Source organism: Falco naumanni, chromosome 11, assembly GCF_017639655.2.
Source record: "Falco naumanni isolate bFalNau1 chromosome 11, bFalNau1.pat, whole genome shotgun sequence".
Lineage (NCBI taxonomy): Eukaryota > Metazoa > Chordata > Aves > Falconiformes > Falconidae > Falco > Falco naumanni.
Genome location: NC_054064.1, coordinates 16,896,540 through 16,919,658, shown reverse-complemented (window position 1 = coordinate 16,919,658; position 23,119 = coordinate 16,896,540). Strand labels below are relative to the sequence as shown.

At 41.4% G+C, this 23,119-nt stretch overlaps 1 protein-coding gene across 3 annotated transcripts in view; it reads right to left on the bottom strand.

Moving 5' to 3' along the window:
- TGFBR3 (transforming growth factor beta receptor 3) overlaps nt 1-23,119 on the bottom strand; it is a 121,379-nt gene that overhangs the window by 45,502 nt on the left and 52,758 nt on the right. For all 3 annotated transcript variants that reach the window (XM_040610170.1, XM_040610172.1, XM_040610171.1), the window contains exon 4: nt 6,395-6,532. In XM_040610170.1, coding sequence (XP_040466104.1) covers nt 6,395-6,532 — 138 coding nt within the window. The remainder of the gene's footprint in view (nt 1-6,394; nt 6,533-23,119) is intronic.

The window sequence follows — 23,119 nt, the reverse complement described above, 5'->3', positions numbered from 1 at the left end:
TTTTCACATTCTTTCAAAAGGCAAGGAAATGGTGTGGGGAGGGGAAGGAGAACTATGAACTCTGCCAAGTGGAAAAGGGCAACTACAGGATTATTTCCAGCTCCTAAGTAGAAGAACGATGAAGATTTACAAAAAAAACCAAAACCAGGATTCTATAGAAATGTAAAAGTCCTGTAAAAATTCTCTTCACATTGTACACAACAATGAAAATCTACTGCTTTTACTTTGAATAGTGAAAGGTTGTTATTTATATCAAATTTATCACTAGTCATGCATTTCCTACCCTTCCTCACTCTTCTCCTAGCAGAGCACTCTGTTCACATCTGGGTCTGTTTAACCAGTGATTGGAAATTTAGCCTCCTGATTTCCCGTTAAATACTAGGCACAGGAAAACAAATAGCACTTGTTTTTCAGTGCATTTTGTCAGTCATCCAAAATCTAGTGCAAACCATAGAACAGCCTGTGGTTTGGTGGCAGAGACCCAAAATATGTGAACCATATTTTCATGAAGTGAAAGGAATAAACCAACTATTGGCTGAAGTAACAAGAACATGACTTTTTTTCTTCTTAGAAATACAGAAACGACTAATAATTAAACTTTTCATTCTATCACTCATTCTTCTTTAAAGCTTTCCTTTATTTCCAAATCTCAATCCAAAACCATGTGATCTGGTGCTGTATTTATCATTCCTGCTGTCGCTTCCTCCATTGTACTAACTTAACATACACATTCAGTCCTATTAAAGAGGATCTTGTGAATAAGGTAATTTGCTTGTCTAAGTGCTTTCTCATCCCTAACTCTTACTCATTCAATGGCCTGAATAACTAACTCTGAGAAAGAGCTGAAGCATCACATCTTAACCCAAATACTGTAAAAAATGTCATATGTAGATATTTTGGGGGTTTGGATCTACTCTAACAGTGATTTCTGCCCAGAAATCACAAAGGATTTGGTCCCTTCTTTCATTGATTTAATTCTCACTACTTTTACTTGCCTAGTAAAGACATTCCTAAGCTATAAAAACAATTAAGAAAGCTACCAAATCTAAAGAAAAAAATCATTTGCTGAGTAGCACCTATAAAACCCTCTTTTGGGGCAGTTCATAAAACTTAGAGGTTTCTGCCAAGACACGTTTCTAATAAACTGCTTTTGGGGAAGGAGAGAAATAATGACTTGATGGAAAGGGAAGAAATTATTTTGTTATATGAAAACTTAGAAGTGGGGTGGTGGGAGAGGTCTGGTAAGGTTTTTTTGCAAGACTGACCTGCAACAAGATCACAGGTAAAAGTATTTTCTACAGGTGTCGCCTAGCTTATGTAAAATTGCAATCCGTTGTAATCTAACCAGCCTAATCACCAGTGAAGATGACCTTCAACTTCCTCTCCCACTCCACTTTTACGATGTAATTTTGGCGTTTATTTCCTGTTGGGGCAGGGGGGAGGTATTTCTCACAGATGCAAAGTATCCCCCTTGCTGAACTAAGCAGACTTTCCCAACCATGCACTGTTCTGAGCGATGAGAGGGCTGATGGGCGAAGCCCAGGAACACCTGAACAGAAAATGCCCATTCCCAAACTGTTGTATTTTTGTGACATGTAAAAAGACGTAATCAGACTAATATGACTAGATACACCAGTAATCAGAGTGGTCGTTTTCAACTGCTTAGGTCAGGCAGAGTTCACGCACTAACCCGTTTCAGGTATTTTTGGATTGAAATGCCATGATACTTAGGCGTATTTATTTTTAACAACTCAAGACTTACCTTACTAAAATCACCGTAACTTTCCCAGCACCACCTACTTAACCCATGAAGATATATATAACTCATGCAGAGTCTGAAAATAACCCTATCTATGCCAAATGTATTGTTAACACCACACTACATAGGCACCATATATTCACTTTTCTCTAATACACAGAAATATTTATGTCAGGTTTTTATCAAGATGCCAGAATTTTTTCTTAAGCCTATTCACTAGTGTTCTTTCTGCTTTAAAGGCGTTTCCCCAAGTGCCACAAGAAGCAAAAAGACAATACAAAAAGGCAACAGACTAGTAAAGAACAACTCCCTTTAACACCTGAGCCCCATCTCAGATGGCTTCCTCCAAAGCACTATCACGCCATAAGCATCACCGTGCTTCCATTTAGTGCCATGGGTTGGGAAAAGTCTCCAAACATGACACTAAAAAAATCCTGATGCTAACAGAACATAACCTTCGGTTTGGTTGAGGCATGCTACTTACTTTTAATGATATTCTACTGTGAAGTTTAGCCACCAGTTGGAATTTTGTGAAAAATGAAACTGCGAGCTGCCTCCATGGAGATAAAGCATGTCACAAGTCACTGTGCTGAGTGAAGCTATGTGCATCACATGATAAAAATAAGTGCAAAACCACACGTATCACCAGATTTACATTTTTATACTGAAAAATATTTACCAAGAAGGTATTTTGTGCTTCCCTCTATATTATAACCATACACCCCAACACTGGATTTTCTCCCTCATTCATTTTGAACTTTTGCCTACTGGAGAATCAGGCCCAAGGCAAAAATCCAAGCTTGAACTATATGATAAGAGGTTAAACTCCAGCCCAGCTCAGTGGTACTGTATCTTCTTGGTCTTTTGGATATGTGCTGACACAAAGTTTAAAACTTGTCATCCTTTCCTTGCAATAAAGCAGTCTGGGGCAGCTTAGCTTTAGTGGAAACTCAAAAAATGAATTCACAGAGCAAACCACCTTCCTAATGAGGACACTGAGAACACACATACCCTCTGCTCCAATATAAACATCATTGAAGCTCTGTGTGCCTTAATCTCTCCACCTGTATAATGGTAGTAAGAGCACTTTACAGAGTGTTCTGATTCATTGTCTGCTTATATCCCAGAGTTATCTTCTTTGTTAGAAATAACCTTGGATTTTCTAATACAAATGATTTGTAATTTTTATTCACTTATTTATTCAAAACACACCTCCCTGTAACAGTTAAAACCTTTATTGTGATGTTTTACAGGAAAAAAATAATAGCTAGTAATAAAAAGAAATAAACAGCTAGGACCTACTACTGGTTGCATAATTCTTTAACGACAAACTCTGACCTGGTTCTAGGAGTGTTGTCTTTATCAGCAGCGAGTCCCAGAAGCCGTCATTTAAACTTTTTCACACTCCTAACCTTTCTAACTAGGGATCAATCAATGAAACAGTGCAATTCATACTTTACATATAGTATATTAATAAAATTGTGAATGAATGTATTGCATGAAAAATCTGAAGGAGAAGCTGGAAAGTCAATGATTATCCTGCATGAGGCTTCCATAGAGACAGACACAATAGTTATGACACTCCTATGGTATGCGTGACACAGATTTCTGTTTTCAGCATAGAATTCATGGGCATTATAAAGTTTTTTTAAACTTGAAATATTTTATGATTCAAAACACTCTGTTTTCTGGCTTGGCTATATATTTAAGGAGAATGAACAAGACAGAGTACACGGATAAGCCAAGTATTTTCAGACAAGGGCCAAGGAAGCGAGCTCTGCACTCCACAGCCCTTGGAGCTGCTATTTACACTCCTAGGCTCAATTCTCTGAACTGAATACTGAATTCTCCTGAAGGCTCTGGCAGGGAGGCAGAGAGCCTCTCTGCTGCTAGAGTAGATGCAGGATGTCCATTTGCCCCACGACTCGCCTGCAACAAGAACCCTTGCTTCTGCAAAGGGACAGGCTCCTCCAGGGCAGAGGCAGTCCCAGGGACTGCAGGCAGGCAAACAGCTCTCCTGCGAAACTGGAGCCCCTTGCGCGTGCTGTGCTGCTAGGACTTCCCCAGCATTTCCCATGTCTTTGTGCTGCATGACTCTGTGCTCTTGTTTCAGAAAGCTTGTGGGGAAACAATGCATGTGTCCTTGTGGCCAGAGTGGAACTGTGGAAAAGCAATGGGTGATCACCCGAGTTTAAGCTGTTCAGCCTGTAACCTTGTGGCCTAGCATCCCAAGCTGCAGTAGCTACTGAGAAACTGGTACATGAAAAGTGGGAAGGCTGATGAGCCCCTTATAAGAGACAGAAGTTGTGGAGCGAGAGGGACTGCAGGACCTAAACTGGGAGAGGCAATGGTGGATCCATACCCTGGCATTTTTTGTTCTGCCATCTCACTCTTTCAGCTCTTTACAGAAAAGAAAAATACAAACCTTAGCACGGTAAAAGGAAGAATACATAAATTATATGGCACTTGAGATCCAAAACTGTTACAGAGGGCTACCCAGGTATTTAAACACGTAGGGATGGGTCAGCATTGACAGCCAGTTGACTCCTTGCAGCAGAAAGGCGAGTTCTGTACCTGCACAGCTGGCGGGAGCAGTGTAATCCCAGCGCCACAGGCATGGGCTGGGAGTGGATGGCGCGAGGCACCACAGCTTTCAGCCCTTACCATGACCAGCAGACCCTAAGAGGCTGGAGTACTGAGAGGAGGTATTTGAGTCCCACCAACAGAGAGCTGAACCTGTAGCACCTACCAAGCCTCCCAGCCCCACCAGAGAGACAGCCCACCCCTTGTTGCAGCATCGCTGACGGGTTTGCTGCAGCAGTTCCTGAGGCTGCACAACTTCTGCTCTGGCATGAACTGTGAGTGCTGCTGCTCACATTTTCAAGCCTGTTTCTCTAACCAGGAGAGCTTGAAATGGTTTTCTGAAGCAAACGCTTAGCTAAAGGTACAGCTTTGGCAGTCAAGGCCTTGGGCATATTCCTATTGCCCCTATGCCTTAATGCAGCCTGTGGAAACCCCACTAAGCCAAACCAAGCGAGCCCAGCACAACCACAGTCTGAACACCAGCGCAGCCTACTGAGTGGAAATGGATGGCTCCCAGCAGAGCACCTCTTCACTCCCAGCAGTGAGGCAAGGGGAGAGGGAAAAATCCCGGAGGAGGAGGAACAGGGAAGAGATAGCTGAACACAAACTAGCTGGTATGAAATGGGCGTGATGATGGAGTAGTTGTAGGAGGAGATCAAAACTAAACTGAAAGTAGATTCAACACTTGATTAACTGATGAAAGGTGCTGTTTTCTTTGGACAGGAGAGGAGTGAGGACTTTTATCATTCTGTTGTTCATCATCTCGTTCCTCAGTCATTTTCTGAGCAGACTTGAACTGTACTGGTTGCATTAAGGACATACACCAGGAATGGTCATCAAGGAGATAACAGTCAAGAGTCTCTAACACATCAATTGAGAAAACCCAAGACTGTGAACACCCTGGAATACAACCAAGCCTGTGTTCTTTGCACCAATCTGTAACACACTGAACTGGAAACAGGACAGAGTCCATCAAAGTTCAAAATATCAAGGGAATTCCTACTCTTGTACCCTGATGACAGGAAAAAGAAAAACAACCCCAGAAAACTTTTGGTGTCCAGCAAGTGCTAGTACTCTTGGTGTACTTAGTGATGTCACCACCATATCAGGCCAACTGAGAGAGCAGTGTCCCTCTTCCTAGTGTGCTAATGCTACACACCATCCATCTTCCACTCCTGCTGATGCACAGTGACACCACTGAGTCCCCATTGGGCACTGCAGGAACAGTCTTGCCTACCACTGTCGGCTGTGCTGGAGGAGCAAAATTAAACCCTATAAGGATACAACTAAAAATAATCAAGTTTATTTCTGCAATTAGAGTTGAATATAGTAAAAGCTGCAACTTTAATAAAGACAACTCATGATTAGACATGATGTCACACATTAAAAATTTAGTCCAAACAACTTGTCTGTTTCACTACAAAAAGCAAACTTGAATGTCCTGGCAAACTGTAAGGACATGATTTACAAATACTAGGTAATATTTGGATCCTACATTATAAGCAGTGCTCCAGTCTTTCTGAGAAATAAAAATGACTTCATTCTGGGCTTAGCTCAGTCATTTCAATAGACCAAGCTTCATCAGAGGCATAAACCGTAATTGTACATATCGAGCTCAGTACATACAGATATTTGTTTTGGTCACAGACCACACAGCTAGTGTCCACCCATAATATTTCCCATTACTTTGAGGATTTTTGCATTGTGGTACCATTAAACTTCTCGTCAGGACTGCCAATCTGTTATAACTTCGCACCTTTTTGAACTGGAATGGCTGCTAGTGTTAATAACTACACAATATGCAGATTCTGAAAAAGCAGTTTTGCTTTCTTTTCCTTGAATTCACATAACAAGTAATTGGGTACTTTTTCCAAACTGCTTTGCCCTACCACCTAACTGTTCCCCAGAGCACTACAGTGAAATTTGACCTCTTGTTAACTTGGGTTTTTTTAATGAATGTTTGAAAACTTTCCAAATGAATGCCATTAACTCTATGTCTTGTGTGACAAATAGCTATGATATAGAGCAGCCCAGAAGACCGTGTATACTTACAAAGAAAACTCTTCGGATTCCAGGTGCCAGCCTTTCTGTTTTTAGCTTCCAGACCAGAGGCAAAGGAGAGTTGAGAACAAACACCAGAGGCTTCTGGTGAATATGCACCGATGAAATTGGATTCAAATGTAACGTGACCTACAGAGAAACACAGAAATACATGAATACTTCCTTGGAAGTTTCAAAACTAAAAGTGGAATTTGAAACAATGAATCAAAGGTCACTTTTATATACATTACAATTTTCAGTCTTCAGACCTCTTGACTCAAGATTATAGATTAATCTACTTCCAAAAAAATCAGTCACCAGAGCACAGATAATATAAAGAAGGAAATAGTTAACATTTGTGCTCTATGCTTGCAAAGCACTGCTAAAGTGTTTAAGAAAACCTTGGCAAACGCTGATGAAAAATAGCTTATGCAAAAGGTCAAACCACTAAGCTGAGAGCTGGAGAACAAGGAGATAAAAAGAGTTGCAAAGCAAACTCCGATTTCTGGTTTCTAGATGGTAGCCTACAACGTGGACTTAGAGCACAAACCTCACCTGCTGATGCTATTAGGGCTTAAATCTAATCTGAAAACCAAATAAAACTAAACAAACAAAAAACAGGAGGAACAAATCCAGAAACACAAGCGAGTGCTACACTAGTTTATGGAAGGAATTCAACAGAAATTTTATCATTGACTAGGGAAAGAAAATGCCTGTTTTCAGGGACTATAAGAATACATGTGGAAAATGATCCCAGGAAAGTGGACAGCAAGGCAACCTGTTAGAGGTGTTTTTTATGCAACTAGTTTGTGGTTGCTGGAAGTTTCCCTTGCCTAGCTCCTCATATCCCAGCACTACCCTTCTAGAAAGGGACCGATGTGGAGCAAAACCCTAACCAAATGCACAACAGCAAACAGCTTGTCAGTTTTTAGCACATACCAACTTGTAATGGAAATCTTGGTGGGTTTGCAGTACCTAATAAGCTTTTTAAGCAGTCAGCATTTGGCTTGACAGTCCATCCTGCTTTATAGGAAAAAAGCTTTAGCGTGCCATAGAGAGATGAGAGATCACAAATTAAGCAGGCAAGCTGACATCTCACAACAGTGGGTGGCAAGGGGGTTCTCTGACAATCACAGCTCTTTCTAGAAAAGGTATAGAGGGAGCAAACGTGAACACAACCACCAATGTGAGTGGTGACACCCAGAAACGAGCACACAGGTAATTCAGAATGCCTCCTCCTAGAGGATCTGAAAGGAAATCTGAGACATGGAAGTCACTATGTATAGTTTATTGCATTATTCTTATACAGTGGTAAGCATCAGTTAGTTTACCATTAAAGTAGATGAAGATTCACCTGGCAAACTAACTAGATAAAAGCTAGAGACCAAACTGAATATTAGGTAGCCATTACTGTTGAAAATCTTTACAAAAGAAAAAGTTAGCTTTTTTAAAAAAAATATATTATTTTTTAATTATTTTCTCCCCTCTACACCCCAAAAAGTGAAACGTTCACCATCACTGCAAAGTAAAAGTCAGACCCAGTTCTCAGGTCTGACAGAGACCTGGAAGTTCACAGAAGGAGCTGCTTCTGCTACCTAAGAGTTTGCTAGCTTTTTCGTAAGTAACTGGCCACGTTACCACATCAATTAGTAAGCAGATGCTTACATGCAGAATCTACTACATCCTTAAAGTCACTGAATGAGCGTATCTCAAGTCCCCACAGCGAAACAGACGTCAAATCCCATAAACACACCTCTGGGGGCACTGAGGACATCCCTGTCTTCATCTTTGTGATGCTTGATGAAAACTTGTTGGAAAACGGGTATTAAAAAAATAATTCCGTATTTGTACTAAAACCAAACTACTTTAGAGAACGAGCACCTCTTTCCCTTCAGCAGCCAGGGGCAGTGCCAGCTCTGCCGGCAGGATGGCTGGGCACTGCCACCTTCCACCCCAAGGCAGCCACCTTTCTCACTGCTCAGCCTCTCCTGGCAGCCAGCCTGCTCGTATTTATGCATATCCAAAAGAAAACATTAAGTACCACAGATTACCACATCTTCTGGGCACCACACGTCTCTCCATTTTCTACCTCAAGAGAATAAAACACCTCATTTTAGGGAACTGCAGGGTGTTAGCGCTCTGAATGCTAATGGGATGACAAAGACTGCAAATGCCAAACAGTCATGATCTTAGCTATAAAACCTGCCTTACCCTATCAGGCGCTAGAGCCAAAATAATTCTGTTCGCTAAGAGTAAGAGAGAAGATAACATTATTTGTTTTACAAGGCTCCCACTTTGTTGTTCTGTCTAGAAATGGAAAGGTGCAAGTGGAAAGAAAAAGGTGTTTAGAACTGCTATTAAATTCATGGCTATTAAAAAGCTTTCATTGATTCTTGTGGGTTTTCAGCTGTAATCACAGCTAATTAGCAATAAGCTGTTTAAACTATTAAATATAATTACCTTGTTCTGGGGTTATGTTTTCTTACAAAGCAATAAAAATAATGTAATCAATGTTTACCAAAGTAGCCCAGTTACATCTTTTACAATCCTGATCTGGCAGATAAGAGTTCTAATTTTATTCTAATATTTTTTCAGCTCCAAATGGCATAAAGAGCATTTGATTTTAAACTCTCTAAACTTCAAAGCATCAAACAGAAGATCTACTACACTAAATGAAGTAAACATTAAACACATCCACTCTTATCATATGCATCTATAGCCATGCTTTCCTACCCAATGATAACTGGTTTCTTCTGATCCTAAAGGAAGACCAACGTAAATATTGATGAAATGAGCCTTAATATAAGTTTACTTACTTAAATAACCAAAAATAGAAAACCAGTAACAATCCACTCACACTGGCCAACCGGGGCACTCAGCTTGGGTTTGCACCCTGGTTGTGCTTTTATTAGAATGTCAGATCAATGCAAAGAAGCAGCTCCTGTTAGAATTTTGTTAAAGTTTTTGCTATTTAAAACCTCTGGTATTTATTAAAACCAGAAATGATACAAGAAATATAACACACTCTGAAAACTTCATCTCAGAAACAGCTAGGCCAAGTCCTTTGGGTAATAAGGAAATGGAGAAGAATCTCTGTTTCAACTGATCTCAGACAAGTTTACTCAAAGCCAACATCTATCAGACAAGACAGATGTTTTAGACTTCACAAGATTTCTGCCTATTGGTTTGGTCACATGAGAGCGCCATATAGGGCAATCATACTACCTTAGTGAGAAAATCAGAGACTCTTTGAAACTGGATCTGCTCTCAGATTCTGTAGTTGTTATTCCTCTAGGCTTTGGAAATTAAATATGTATATAATACACACACACACACACTTATTTCCATACATGCATGGAAATAATCAACAAAGTTTGAGCCATATTCAGGAGTGGCGATATACCTATCCATGCCTTTGGCTGGAAATGTAGGGTAAGTTATATCACATAATGGAATTTTCCTACATTTCTGCCTGAAAAGTGCAGACTGATCCTTAAGAAGAGCTACAAGACTTCAACTCAAACCCAATTATTTTTTCGTAAGTAAATTAAGTGTTCCCGTGTTTTCAGAATAAATGCAATTTTGCATTACTGCACTCCTCAATTTGCTCGTGAGCAAGACAGCAACAAAACACATAACTCGATATTCATATTCCTAGTCCTAAACTTGAGAAAAAATAGAGTTAATGCGAGCATGTTTCTACAGCAGCCTCTGCCACTGTATTCCTTGGCATATATATTCCCTGTCACTATGCTTCCTGGTGTAACGGAGTCCTCAGCACCAACCTGGTGTTTTCCAAACTAAGAAAAAAAACGCACAGAGCTGCTCAAAAACTGTTCAGGACCATCTTGGTCATTGTATTTTTCATAATTGATTTTTACTTCAGAGCTAGTGCTGATGAGGAACAGCTGGGCAGCCTAGCCTGAACGTGACTGTTCCCACTGAGGAGAAATACAAAATTAACAGACTCCTCATAGTGTAACTATTTCCCTCCCCCCTAATATTTATGATCTGCCCATCATTGCCTGTGCTTGATGATACACAACAGTGGTATCTACTACGAGAGACTTTTTCCTGGTCCTTAGAAAGATTCTCAAGCAAACTGCTGGGTAGTTACTAGCATTGAAGAGCTTTTTGCCAACAATCTAGCTGCCAAGCATATGGGGTTTACGGTGCATAATAGCAGTCAGTGGACTATCAGACAGAAATTTCAGCCCATGTAAGTTAGCATGGTCCAAACAGCGCACCAGAGAGATGAGAGGTGTTTCTGTGTGGAAGGTAGCAGTCTGAACTGTGAATCCAAAGTAAGAGCCTGGAATTTGTGCACCAGAGATACCCACACATCTCTTCCACTCCTGCTTTAGAGATTGAAAGGCTTAACAGGACTCTAAGGTGTTACAAGCTTATGACATTGACACAAGCACAAGCTCCATGCTCCAGCTGTACCAGCACCTCCATGGTGACACCACCTCTCTCTCTAGCTCTGCCTTGTTAAGCTTTCTGCTGTCACATCTGTGCTCCCAAACTTCTGCCATGGCTGCCTCCATCCACAGCACTGCAGTGGAAGGTCCTCATCCCTACTCTTTACAGCAATATCTCTCATCAAAATGTCATTTCTGCTAGAGTGCCCTCACTGCAGTTCTAGTAAAACCATATATTGGCTGAAACCTAAGTCATGCTCCCCTTTCCCCAGCCACCCTGCTGTGTTGTCTTAGCTCATGTACTCTTCAAGGCACATCCTTTCTCAAATGTCTAGACAGTTCACAGCACCTTCTGAACACTCCACAAATCAACAGAAAGGTACTGGATCACTTCAAACCACCAAACAAAATGTTTCCAATTAACAGCAAAAGAGCTACTTAGAAATTTTCTCTTTCTTTTTGTACTGTCACTTGCAGAATCCATATTATTAAATGTTTATGTGAAGCATTGTCCAGAAACACCATCAGAAACCAGCCCTACATATGCTTGGTGCTGTACAGCTAGATATGAACATGAAAAAATTACGAACTTATTGAACTCTGTCGTAAAACTCATTATTTTTATGAAACTCCCATATAAGCTTTTTTTTTTAAATTAGGTATCTTAAAAGAGATATTTTCCGTCCATTCTTATAGGTTCAAAGAAGTTTATAATACATATACATTTTGTACTTCTCAGCAGCATACCAACTTAGCCAAAGTCTTCTACACCTCAGACAACTCTATGACAAGTTTGGTCAAACCAGAATAAATAAATGGACTTAAAACACTTTTAGGTCACCTAGTCCATTTAACAAGCAGCTGCTATTGCTCTGCCTGTGTTATTTTAAAAATACATTAAGGGACAGCACACTGACCAAGCAGACAGCAGCACAACAGTAGTACAGGGAAAAAAAGTCAATGTGGTCCAATGCATCCCCCGCTCCTGGCGAAAGGTTCATTTGATCACTGAGCTGTTGCATAGCCAGCATATTCATTATGCAAAAAATAGTTAGGCCAGACCTTCTGGACACGTGTGTCAGCTCTGGTCCTCTTGGCAAGGTTCAGCTTGAGCAGCTCTTTGTCAGAGCCAGCATCTCTTCCAGCCTCATGCCTGCCCTTTGCGGCGTCCTTTGGCACACACTCCTCCAAATATGACTAACTCATGAGGAATACGACAACTTTGGTCACAGGTGAAAATTAAAGATTAAAGCTATTCTAAAAATCTTACAGCAAAACCTAAAAATCCATTTTTAAAAATCATACCAACAATAGCATACAACCGTGACTAGGACATGTACCACAGAGAAACTTTTTGTGTCCTTTTTGCTAGAATGCATTTTTCAATATAGGTTATAAAACCTGTAAAAAAGTAAAATAAAGACTTTAAAAAGATACCACATTTCATAGGTGCCATGTCTATCAAACTTACACTGGCATCACCTAGCCAGCTATATTTGCACGTATTCATGCTGGCCACCACTGTCTGCCCAGTCCGCAAAGAGCTCCTTTAGGGTCTCTAGCAGCAGCAAGGTTAAGGCGGCTGCAGAGGCTCCTCCGTCCCCAGAGATCACAGTTTCATGGAAGGCTGAGTATCACCACAGAAACCAACTACAAAAACAGTCCACGGGCTCCTGTCCTGTTACTCTGGTAAAGCAATTTGTACTACGTGAAAGGCAAGGGCACAAATGCTGAAAACTGATCAAAGTAAACGCTGCTGTTAAAGTGCCATTTTGTTTTGCTGACTTCAAGGCATCGAATCGCAGACGCTGTTTTGTTCTAAAAAGATGAAAGTCAAGTGCCAAGGATTTGTAAGGTTGAATTAACTATTCCAGTGTGAAGGCCTTTAGATAAGTTCACAGCAAATTTTCCAAAACAGCCATTACGAATTTGTGTTAATGAACCACGACAAAATATGCTGTGTTGCATTGAATTACACTGCCCAGGCCAGGACAGCTGTTCTCTAAAAGAAAAATGGATTTTAACTCTCAGATCATATAAACACTTTCTGACTTGGAAGTGCTGCACTAAAGATAGATTTATGACATCTTAACTCATTACTCAGCCGCAAAGATTAAGGTAGTTATACAAAGCGGGCAAAATTTAGAACAGAAACCTGAAAATGTATACCTATGACTTCCCTCTGTAAGTGTTCTCACTCTTTTTGTTAATGTAGTATTTATAGTACATAAATTATTCTGGTATCGCAACGGTCAAAGCAAGTAATATGAAGGAACTTACCTTTACAGTTCATTAGCATATATTTTCCAATGTAAGTAGTTTAGGATTTCTATTGAAATTCACTTGAAAAATATAATGTCAATACATTAATACTGTAAATACATTAATACTGTAGAAGAATTCAGTCAAGGATTAATCCATGACTCCACCTCAAGTGGTGGGATCTAGTACTGCGCCACTTTCGAAAAGTGTCAGTTGCTTTGGGAAGGATCTCTAGGCCAAATTCTTTCTTTTCAAGATGAAAGTAAAGAAAAAGTGTATTCTTTAGGCAGGGACTGTGAATTCTAAATGGAAAACTTTTTTTTTTCCCCCCTCATATTTTTGCTATGATCATTGAATATTGTGTTACAAATTTGACACCAAGCCAGCTATTGTAGATTGCAATGTCCAGCTTTCAAGAGCCAACAGTTTCCAAGACAGAGTTTACTGATTTTTCCAAGAAACACAAAATACATTCACATGACGTTACTGCTTGAAGGTAATTTTGCTCAAAGGGTTACAGATTTGCACTCTTAAAATCAAATGACTGTATAAGCAAGTTCCTATAAGCACGTGAGACCCCACCGCTTTCCTTATGGGAAGGTTTTCCAATGCAGACCCTTTAATTCGTACAAGGCGAGCACCTATTTATTTAGAAATTCACTCCAGCAATGAGACAGAATATCTTCAGAACAGTATCAGAGAAATAAACAGCTCCAGGAAAACTGCAATGCCATTAAAAACAAGCACTCATACCCACACACAGTCACTTTTTCTCCTGCAGAACTCAAAGCTGTGGCACCCTCACCGGCCTTGCCAGGGATGCACCATGCTTTCCTCTCTCTGCCAGGCCAGTGCTAAAAGATGCTGCTGGGGCAGGGAAGGACCTGCCCCCTGGGGAGAGAGCAGGGGGCTGCGATGTATAAGGCACGTGTGGGGAGGGAAAGCCCTTTTCTTTTTGCATTACTGCCAGGATGAGGCACAACTCTGACCCCTGGGAACGGGTCTGCGTCCCTAGTAGCATTTACCAGGTGTGTGGAGGACTGAAGTTTACTTCCAAAGCTCAGGTAAAAGCCTAAACTAATTCTAAAACCAATCCTTTGCTTATTTTCTTGTAAATATATGGTTGCAAACAGACTGGCATTGCCTGGACCTTCTCACCCACACTCTACAGAGAAATCACATTGACTGAACAGTAGTTACAGTAGTTGTGAAAATCATGGGAAAGATTCAGCCCGGCATAATTCCACTGAAGCTACTGGCATTAAGTCAGAGACTGATCTGGTCCCACACCTTACTTTATAAAAAAAAAAGAATACTTTTGCACATCCTGCTGACCCTTATGATCTACCACCCAGACTGGAAAACTGGGCTCCATCAAAATGAAGGCAAGGGAACAGAAAGGTTGACAAGGACTATCCGACTATGACCTACAGCCCCCGCTGTGGGCTCTTCATTAAGAAGTACAGTCAGAAACCTTTGACCGAAAGGTGTTTGATATCTCCCCCCTTTTTTTTTTTTATTCTATTTGTCCTTCAACAGGGGCTAAAGGTCAGGGTGCACTGTGCTAGACACAGGCAGTTCCCTCCCCAAAGAGCTTACAAATCAAGACATTCAAGTCCTGCACCACATGTGCATGCCAACATCCACTAACAAACTATTTTGAAGTATGTGCAGTGATCCCAGAAGGCCACTTTAACATGACGATGCATTCTCAATGATTCAGAGGAGAAATGGCAACCCCAATGCATATGTTCAAAGGGAGAACTAAGCAAAGCTCCCTTCACCCTCAGCGACGATGGAGCATCATTACCCCTGCATTTGGCACCTATTATGCTCAGAGCAATGTATGCAAATGGACATACCATCTTTAATGAAGACCCAAGGTCAACCCTCAGAACCAGATTGAAAACCGACCAGCCCATCCACTGACACGGTAGTTGTGTCTGACAGTCTGATGAAGGACAGTCCATTAGAACAGAACCCTAAGAGCTTGCAGCATATTCAAGTATTATCTGTGGTTCTCCCTCCAGTCCAAGTTCTGGTACCTTTCTAGCCCTAAATATCAAATGACAGCTGAGAATCTGTGCAACAGGATGGAATTACAGCACGTTTAGACCTCCTCATATGGATTCATAGTTCAACTCCTCCAAACAACAAAGCAAATCACAAGTGAAATTTAGTACTGCAACATTTATCAAATACATAACATGCAAGACAAGTACAGTATAGTACAGTGGCATGCTGTATATGGCCCTAAATATACTGCTCAGTACCCGGCAGCACTGTTGTTTGTATCTGGTTCATAACTGATGGTTTACAGCACCAGTGATACTTTCTTCTCAAAAGTGCAAGAGTGTTCGCATGCCATATAATGAATCCTAAGGGGAAAGTCCTCTTTTCACACATTTTGTGGGAAAATTTCTTGTTGGCTTTAGATCTGCTGAAGGGCACAGGATCCATTCCTGTAAGCCACAAGTACAGCATCTCCCCTGTTGTTAAGTGGCCTATTTATAAAACAGTGTCACATCAGACTAAGATTTACTTTAATGATTAAGGTAGAAGACTTGCGAAAAAGAAACATTTTCTCAGATGTTCTATTCTGCACTTATATGTACATATACTGCAGATCTAAGCTTTTCTTTGGTGAATCAGCTGGGCTACAAAGTAAGTTTTCTTTTATACTCCTCTTCCTTTCTCCCATCCCTAAACTATTACCAGACAGTTGTGTCACATTGTGCCCAATGCCCTGAAAAAACAAAAGTGGAAGGGAGTTTTAACTACTATGTTGGAGGATATATGAGTACCTACTAAAAAGCAGCTCCTGTCCCAAAGAAAATGCTTCTTAAACTGACAGATAAAACACAGATGACAAACTTCTGCCAGAACTATTTTCCTTAAATGCATTTGGGGCACTCTGAGCAAATCTACACAGGCTTTTCCAGGGAAACACAAGTTTCTGTTGCCTGTATTCTCAGCAAGTTCGATAGGCGCTAGCCACCCAACCAGAAATTATATAGCTGCATTAGTGTACCACTACAGGATTGATACACCTTGCCTCTCAACAGGCCTTGTTAGTTATGGCTCAGCATGATACTAATCGTGGGTTCAGAGACTCAGTGTTAGCACTATCTCATCTCTATCAGGCTCTGAGGGTAGATGTGGCAAGTGCGTGGTTCAGCTCAGCTGCAAAACACCATGCAGATTCAACACAGCACACTGTTTCCTAAGAACAGCACAGCAAAACTGGAATCTGAACAGAGAATTTCCAAACCTCAAGGTAAATCCTGAGCAGATGAACACTCTGCTTCCCGCTCTCAAAAGCTGCAGGTGGGGAAAGGGAAGAGGCTGAGACAGGTTTCACAAAGCTAGAAAAGATTATAAACAAACATGAAATAGATGATGGGAAGACCGCAGGACAAAGGGTTATGCCATTTGAAAGTTCCCCCGTACAAAACAATTTGCTCCTCAGAGGTTTCGCAGCCAGACCACACATAGATCCAGATGACTGGAAAAAAGAAACATCATTCTACAGGTGTCTGTTAGAGAGGCACAGTCACATAGGGAAGTGTAAAATGTGGAGTTCACATTTTTATTGGAGATGTAAAACTAAATTCTTGCTTTCCAAGCCAGGGTAAAGAACAGCGTGTGTGCATGAGTCATAAAAAACTGAAAACCTAAGCAGCAGCACCAGATTTAGGAAACAGTTTTGTTTACTTTCTTGTCAGTAACTCACCAGCCTGAGTAGGAGTTGGTGCAAGTGTGCATCTGTAACACATATGCTCACAAATGGTATTAGAAATTAAATGCAAAGGAAACTGCTTTCAGAGGACTTAAAGTAACTAAAACGAATACATTGCTTCTCTACTCGCCTGGGGCAGCTCCTCATTCTTCACAATTTTTTTCTATTTTCAGATGTAAAAAAAAAATAATTCAGAACTTCTATTTTCTGTACAAATAAAAAAGTATGTTGGGAATAGTTCAACAAATAAATTTATGATACTGACTACAGGGAAGAAAACAAAAAAACACCAAAACCCTAAGGAACCAAATTTTCTATTTAGTCAGGCCTATCCATACAAATAAGATTACTCACATCTGTATATACTTGCAGAATCAAAGCCATGAAAACTGACAAAATCCTCCAGAAGACATTACTGTGGCTGTCATGCAAGTATTTTCTTGCACAATGATGCCATTTCATGCACTTCTTTATTTGCACTTGCTTGAAAACAGATTTACGGAAGAAAGTACTGGCTTGCTTTCCAGCTAACAGTGTAAGCACAGACTGCTGCTCCTTGCTTGCAGTATTTTTCCATGTAGCTTTGGGTACGTTTTCAGTGTCTGATTTACCTTGTTGCAAGTATCACTTGAAACCCAATTACTGGAGGAAAGAAGGCATGTTCCAATGATCTATTCTGAAGAGATACTCCCAGAGCAGGTGCCACTGTGCTTGTCTGCAAAACTAATGTCAGACAGAGTCACATTCCTCAACAGGCCTCAAAACTTATTCTCACACGCACTAGTAGATCATATCCGTGCAGAAGAAATGAAGACTCTGCTTCCTTGGGTGATGACAGAAGAGTGAGCCAAACTTCAACCCGTCTTCAGGGTTAGAGAATGCTGGTTATCTCTGGAAAGGTGACAGATTTTAATGTTTCTCCCTCACTAATGAGATTTGGCTCGTCACCAATTACGTGTCATCTAGAAACACTAACTACTGCTACCACCACGTTCATCACATGTGGCATGAGCTCCGATCATAACAAAAATATTTCTGTATTATAAGTTGCCATGACAATCGTTAGAGAGACACTATCACCTAAAGATTACCTATAATGCCTTCAAACTTTTTTGAGTAATTTAAGTTTCAGATATTTGTACCTCACGGTGGTGCTATTTTCGCATCTTCTTCAAATAACAAGTCTTACTACTGTGGAAGCACTCTGTTTATGTTTCCCAGAGAAAATAAGAGACTCTTCTAGCAAAACACAAACTTGAGTATAAGTGTTATCAAACATATGATCTACATTTAAAAAAACCACACACAGTTAAAACATTTGTTCCTCTTCTCCTATCTTGCCACTGCAAGGTTTTACTTTTTCAGCAGATACAGGAGCATGGCTGTCAGGCACAGCAAGCGCCGCACAAGCTATGTTGGAAATTTTCCCTGATGCTGAGAGGTCAGAGGAGAATGACTTCACTAATTCCAGCTTTTGGTTCAAACAGACACTCCAGAGAACAACATAAACACAACCACTCATGACAAGCGTTGCTCCAATATCACAGACACACACGTGTACCAGCCCAAAGCTACACTGGAACATGTCCATCAAGTTTGTGATACAAGCAGACTCCTGGAAATGTCATCACTTCCTTAATTATCTTTTCTTGGGGAAAGTAACAATAAAAAAAGGAGTAATTAATAAATACTCCACGACACGTCAGATAGAAGCTCCGAGGAGGGAACTGGAGACTGAGAACGTGAATCACAGTTTATATCAAAATCAAAACACATGCATCTGCCTGAAAGAACGTGTAAGCGCATGTGCACAGTGTGCTTACACACATGTGAGCAACAGGGAGGGATGAAGAAGGGTCCACCTAGTAGAGACAATAGCTGCAACCACCCCATTTCCCCACAGTCCTGCACCAGCATATCAGTACCTGCAGGTATTTGCAGCAGAGGAAAACAAGAGTCCAATTTTTAGCTTCCAAGAGGTCATTTTATATAGCAGTCAGCAAAACTGAAAAATTTGAGCCATCAGGATCATTCTGACATTTTTTCCTTTTGAACCCTTTAGCCTTCTGTGGTGGACCTTGGCATGGCTTCAGATACTGTTCCATGCAGCGCTCAAACCGAGAGCAGGTCTCACTTTCTGCGCACAAATAGTCCTGTTTCTACAAACAGAAAATACCGAGGGTTTGCACAGCACTTTCCAAGTCACGACAAGTCACTGCTGCCTCTTTAAGGGCTGCCAGGCACCAAGCCACGCTCCTGCAGGACAGCAGGCTCTGCACAGGCCGGCTCCTCTGGCTGACACAGGACTTCCTCTGGCAGTTCTGGTGGGCAGAACTTGGAACCACTGCCAAAGCCAATGACCAACAAATCCTGAGCTGGCTAAAAACAACCCACAAAGACTGCAGTCCAGTGCAAACAAGATGAAAAAGTCACATTAAAAAAGGCTGGGTTTTACGTAAGCTTATGTTAGCACAGATGCTTCAAAGTGCTAATGAAGAAAGGAGGGGGAAGAGGGCTGTGAGGGCTCTTTTAGAGATGGAGGCTGAGGTGGCTGTTGGTTTGTTTGTTTTTTAAAGACATGGCAAGGAGGTGTTCATCAATGGAGGCAATTAAGACAGTGTCATTTTAGTGTATTAGCTGCACATGAGTTGCAGCTTTCAGCAGACATGGTGGCATCTGAGAAAGACACTGAACAATTGCAATTTCTGCAGAGCACGCTGCCAGTATCTTCAAGGCTTTATAAGGTCTATCACGTGCTTCACTTCCAATTCAGTCCAGTACTCCAGAAGCCCAGAAAAGGCTCTTGGGCAAGTCTGTGGGGAAAGGGACTAACAACAGCCTGTGAAACCACCCTGGTGAGGCAGCTGAGATACCACACAGGCAGTGGGCAAGCTTTGGGAAATACCCAGGATCAAGAGATGCATGTGATGAGGCACTACTGCTTTCCAAGCAACAAATACAGGGTGTTCCTGGAGTACGTCTGCCACAGCGTCGCCCACAACTTGACTCCGAGACCTCACTGGCACAGAGTGCTGGTGGAAGCAGTAATTCATCTGGGCTTCCCATTCTTGGTCATCTGATGTGGGCCCCTTCCCTCACTCTTACAAGTGGTACGCAAAACACCTTGAAAGAAGACTGTGATAAAAAGCAGCAGTCAACCTCAAGCTTGACAGAGAGGTTTGCAGGTGGCCAATTAATTTTCCATCGCCACTCTGCAGATCCCAGCTGGACCGATAACACTGCCTCTGCATAACTTTGTGAGCCACAGATCATCAAGGAACAAGCAGTAACAGGGTAAAAGCAATCAAATTGATCTTGATGGGCTCAGAGTAACAGAAGCGTGTATGTATGGCACGTATGAGGTTAAAGCCAACCAAGCATCACAGAAAATTTGAATATTATACACCCAACCAGCCCCAGAGACGGTATCTTAAAATGTCCACAGTGGGCCCACAAAAACATGCAGTACAAAAGTAAATGCAGCTTCTTGGTAATGTAGGACCAAGAAAGATCTACAGCCCCGCTGAAACCCTGACAGCTGCGGAAGCTGGTGTGAGCAAAGCCTAGCGCACGTGGCACAGCCAAACCGCAAAGCCAAGCACAGGAAGCATGGGGCAAGAACTTCCCAAATGGCAAAAATCACTTCCCAGACTACTCTGGAGATTGTCAACACCCAATACTGAACTGGCTGGCTACATGACTGCGGGTGTCAGACTCCAAGTGACAATCCTTCCTGAAAAACACTCTCTTCCTAGATGACTCATGAAGCTGGATTAGATCAGCCCAGACTTTCACCAAACCTCTCCCACACTGCAGCCTTCTTCTGAGGGTTTACCTTCTCACATTTGGAAAAAAAATTCTTTGCCTCTTTGCCACAAAATTACCAGTCCTCTTGTCTGAAGTCTCACCTCAGACTTCTCCAGCACCCAAAAGACAAAGCATCTTCACTACTTCCATCTCCTCTCCTTCATCCCCAGACAGACTGGGCAGCAGCACAGCCACCTGCACCACTCCCCTCCCAAGCCACATCACTCCAGGCAGTTCATTCCACTCCTGCTTCAAAAACCCTGCACGTGTTTGCATTGTCACTTGTAAGTCTGCTGCTACAGTTGGGTAACTATCACTGCTGCCAAGCAAAGGTGGTCAGAAAATCGAGAGGCAAGAACAGTTAAATACCCTTGCAGGGTTCAGATCTGGTCTGTACCTTGGCAGAGGCACAGTGCTTTATGTTTGAGAGCTTCTTCTGAAGCAGCAACTATTTTTCTTCAAAACAAAGGCCTTTGGCCCACCAGAAGCACCAAACGTACCCACATGCAGCGGCACAGGCTTCCCACCGTACCACAGCAAACGAGCAGAGGGCAGATGCAATGCAGCCTGGCAAACCAAGCAACATGTCCTGTGTTTCCCAGGCTAACCCTACACCGCACACTCTGGTCAGCTCACCAGAAACACCAAATTTGTACAGCTAAGTGATCTGGCAGTGCACAGATCCAGTATCAATGCTAGTGAAGTCTGTGGTCTTACTCAAAAGTTTCATCTCACAGAACTAACAAACTATTCTTGAGCCTCTTATTTTAGTATCAGTTTAGGACTGCATAGGATAATGATCCAATTATTTTAGTTTGGATTATTCAGACCAAGCTGCAGGGTGCTTAAAAAATTCACGTCAAGCTCGCCTGTTTTGTCAGTTTTAGAGCAGCTTGGTCAAGCTGACACTGAGAGCTCAGCATTAAAAAGCCCCAGTAAAAAGAGAAGCTGACCTTATTTCTACTATATGTGAGATCCTGAAGTCTCAGAAAACAGCCTAGGTGGGCATTTGATTGGTACTAAATGGAAATCTGTTTTAACAAATGCACTGTTAGAAGAAATAAACAAAACGGAATCAAACGAACAACTAGGCAACAGCAATCTCAGTAACTCCAGCCGTCAAATAACCTTGAATTCCCTTCCTGCCTGCTGTCGGCACAAGACCTACAGGCTCCCTCCGACCATGGCTCTAGTGCAGCAGGTCAGCATGTTTAAACTATGACCAGAAAGTGGCCCCTTTATCACAGCTGAATCTCAAGGCTGTCCCCAGATCTCTGGATGCCTGAGCATGAAACAAAACATTTTTCCCTGACATAGCCTTGGGTAAGGCTGTTGTGGTGATAAACTTCTGAAAACAGTTAAAACAAACACACTGGGAAATACAGCAAATACGTAGGAAAATAGGCTTTCATTACCCTCATTGTCCAGATCTTCGGAGTCCTAAAATACAACAACATTGTGACACAGAAGAATTATCCTGAATTCAGGATGCAATGCAAAGGTCAGGATATAAAAATACATGATCAGGTGACTGTTTCAGGGTCTTGTCCTGTCCCATTTTCACAACTTAGAGGATCTCTTCAGAAAGTGCAACATTGGACTTACAATAATTTTACCCATCATTTTAGGACTTTTCAGTGGGTTGGCTCTGGAACCTGTACATCACTAGTAAGTACCTATTGTAATTAGCTTGCTCCACAGGAAGTAACAGGCATTTTAATATTGGGATTGCTCTCAAAGGAAAACAATTTTTATTATGAAATTGTTGCCAAGTAACATTGATTAAACAGTGGGGAAAAACTGTTAAATTATTACAGCCTCAGTGGCATTACTAAAAATTATAAAAATAAAGATGAGTCCTTGATTTTCCTGCTTTCATTTCACGTAACACATGTTCAACATCTGTATCAGGCCTAACATCTTAAAGCTATTGAGGATGAGGATGTCAATGAAAACAATAGTGAATCCATTGCCAGAAACTCTGATTTCATTTATTCATATGTATTCAATCCTAAGTATTCACATGAGATTAATTTTCTATGCCCCTGCTCCCCCTTTAGCTGTTTCAATTGTGGCTGCATGCCTAAAGCAGCTCAGGGAAATTCAGCTGACAGGTATAATAAAAGAATCCTCCATTAATTTAGGACTTGATAATATATCCAATCTAAGGAGTGACTTTCATCTTAAAATAATTTTTACATTTTCTGTACACATTTTTGCAGTGCAAATCTCTGGAGTTTCCAAAAGTCTCCACAAACAACAATTCTTTCTCATAATAGAACATGCAGCTCCACGAGAAAACAACTATCTCCTTTCTAAAAACTGGGAAACTGAAGCAGTGAAGATACCCAAAGCTGAAGAAAAAATTAGTCTAAGAGTTCAGCAGTCCCTGGCTTTCAGCTGAGACCCAGATCAGTACAGAAATGCACACATGCACTCACTTCCCCAGGAATATTTGATCAAATAAAACAAACAAAAAAGGCTTGCCTTTTTCATGCCAAGTTCAAT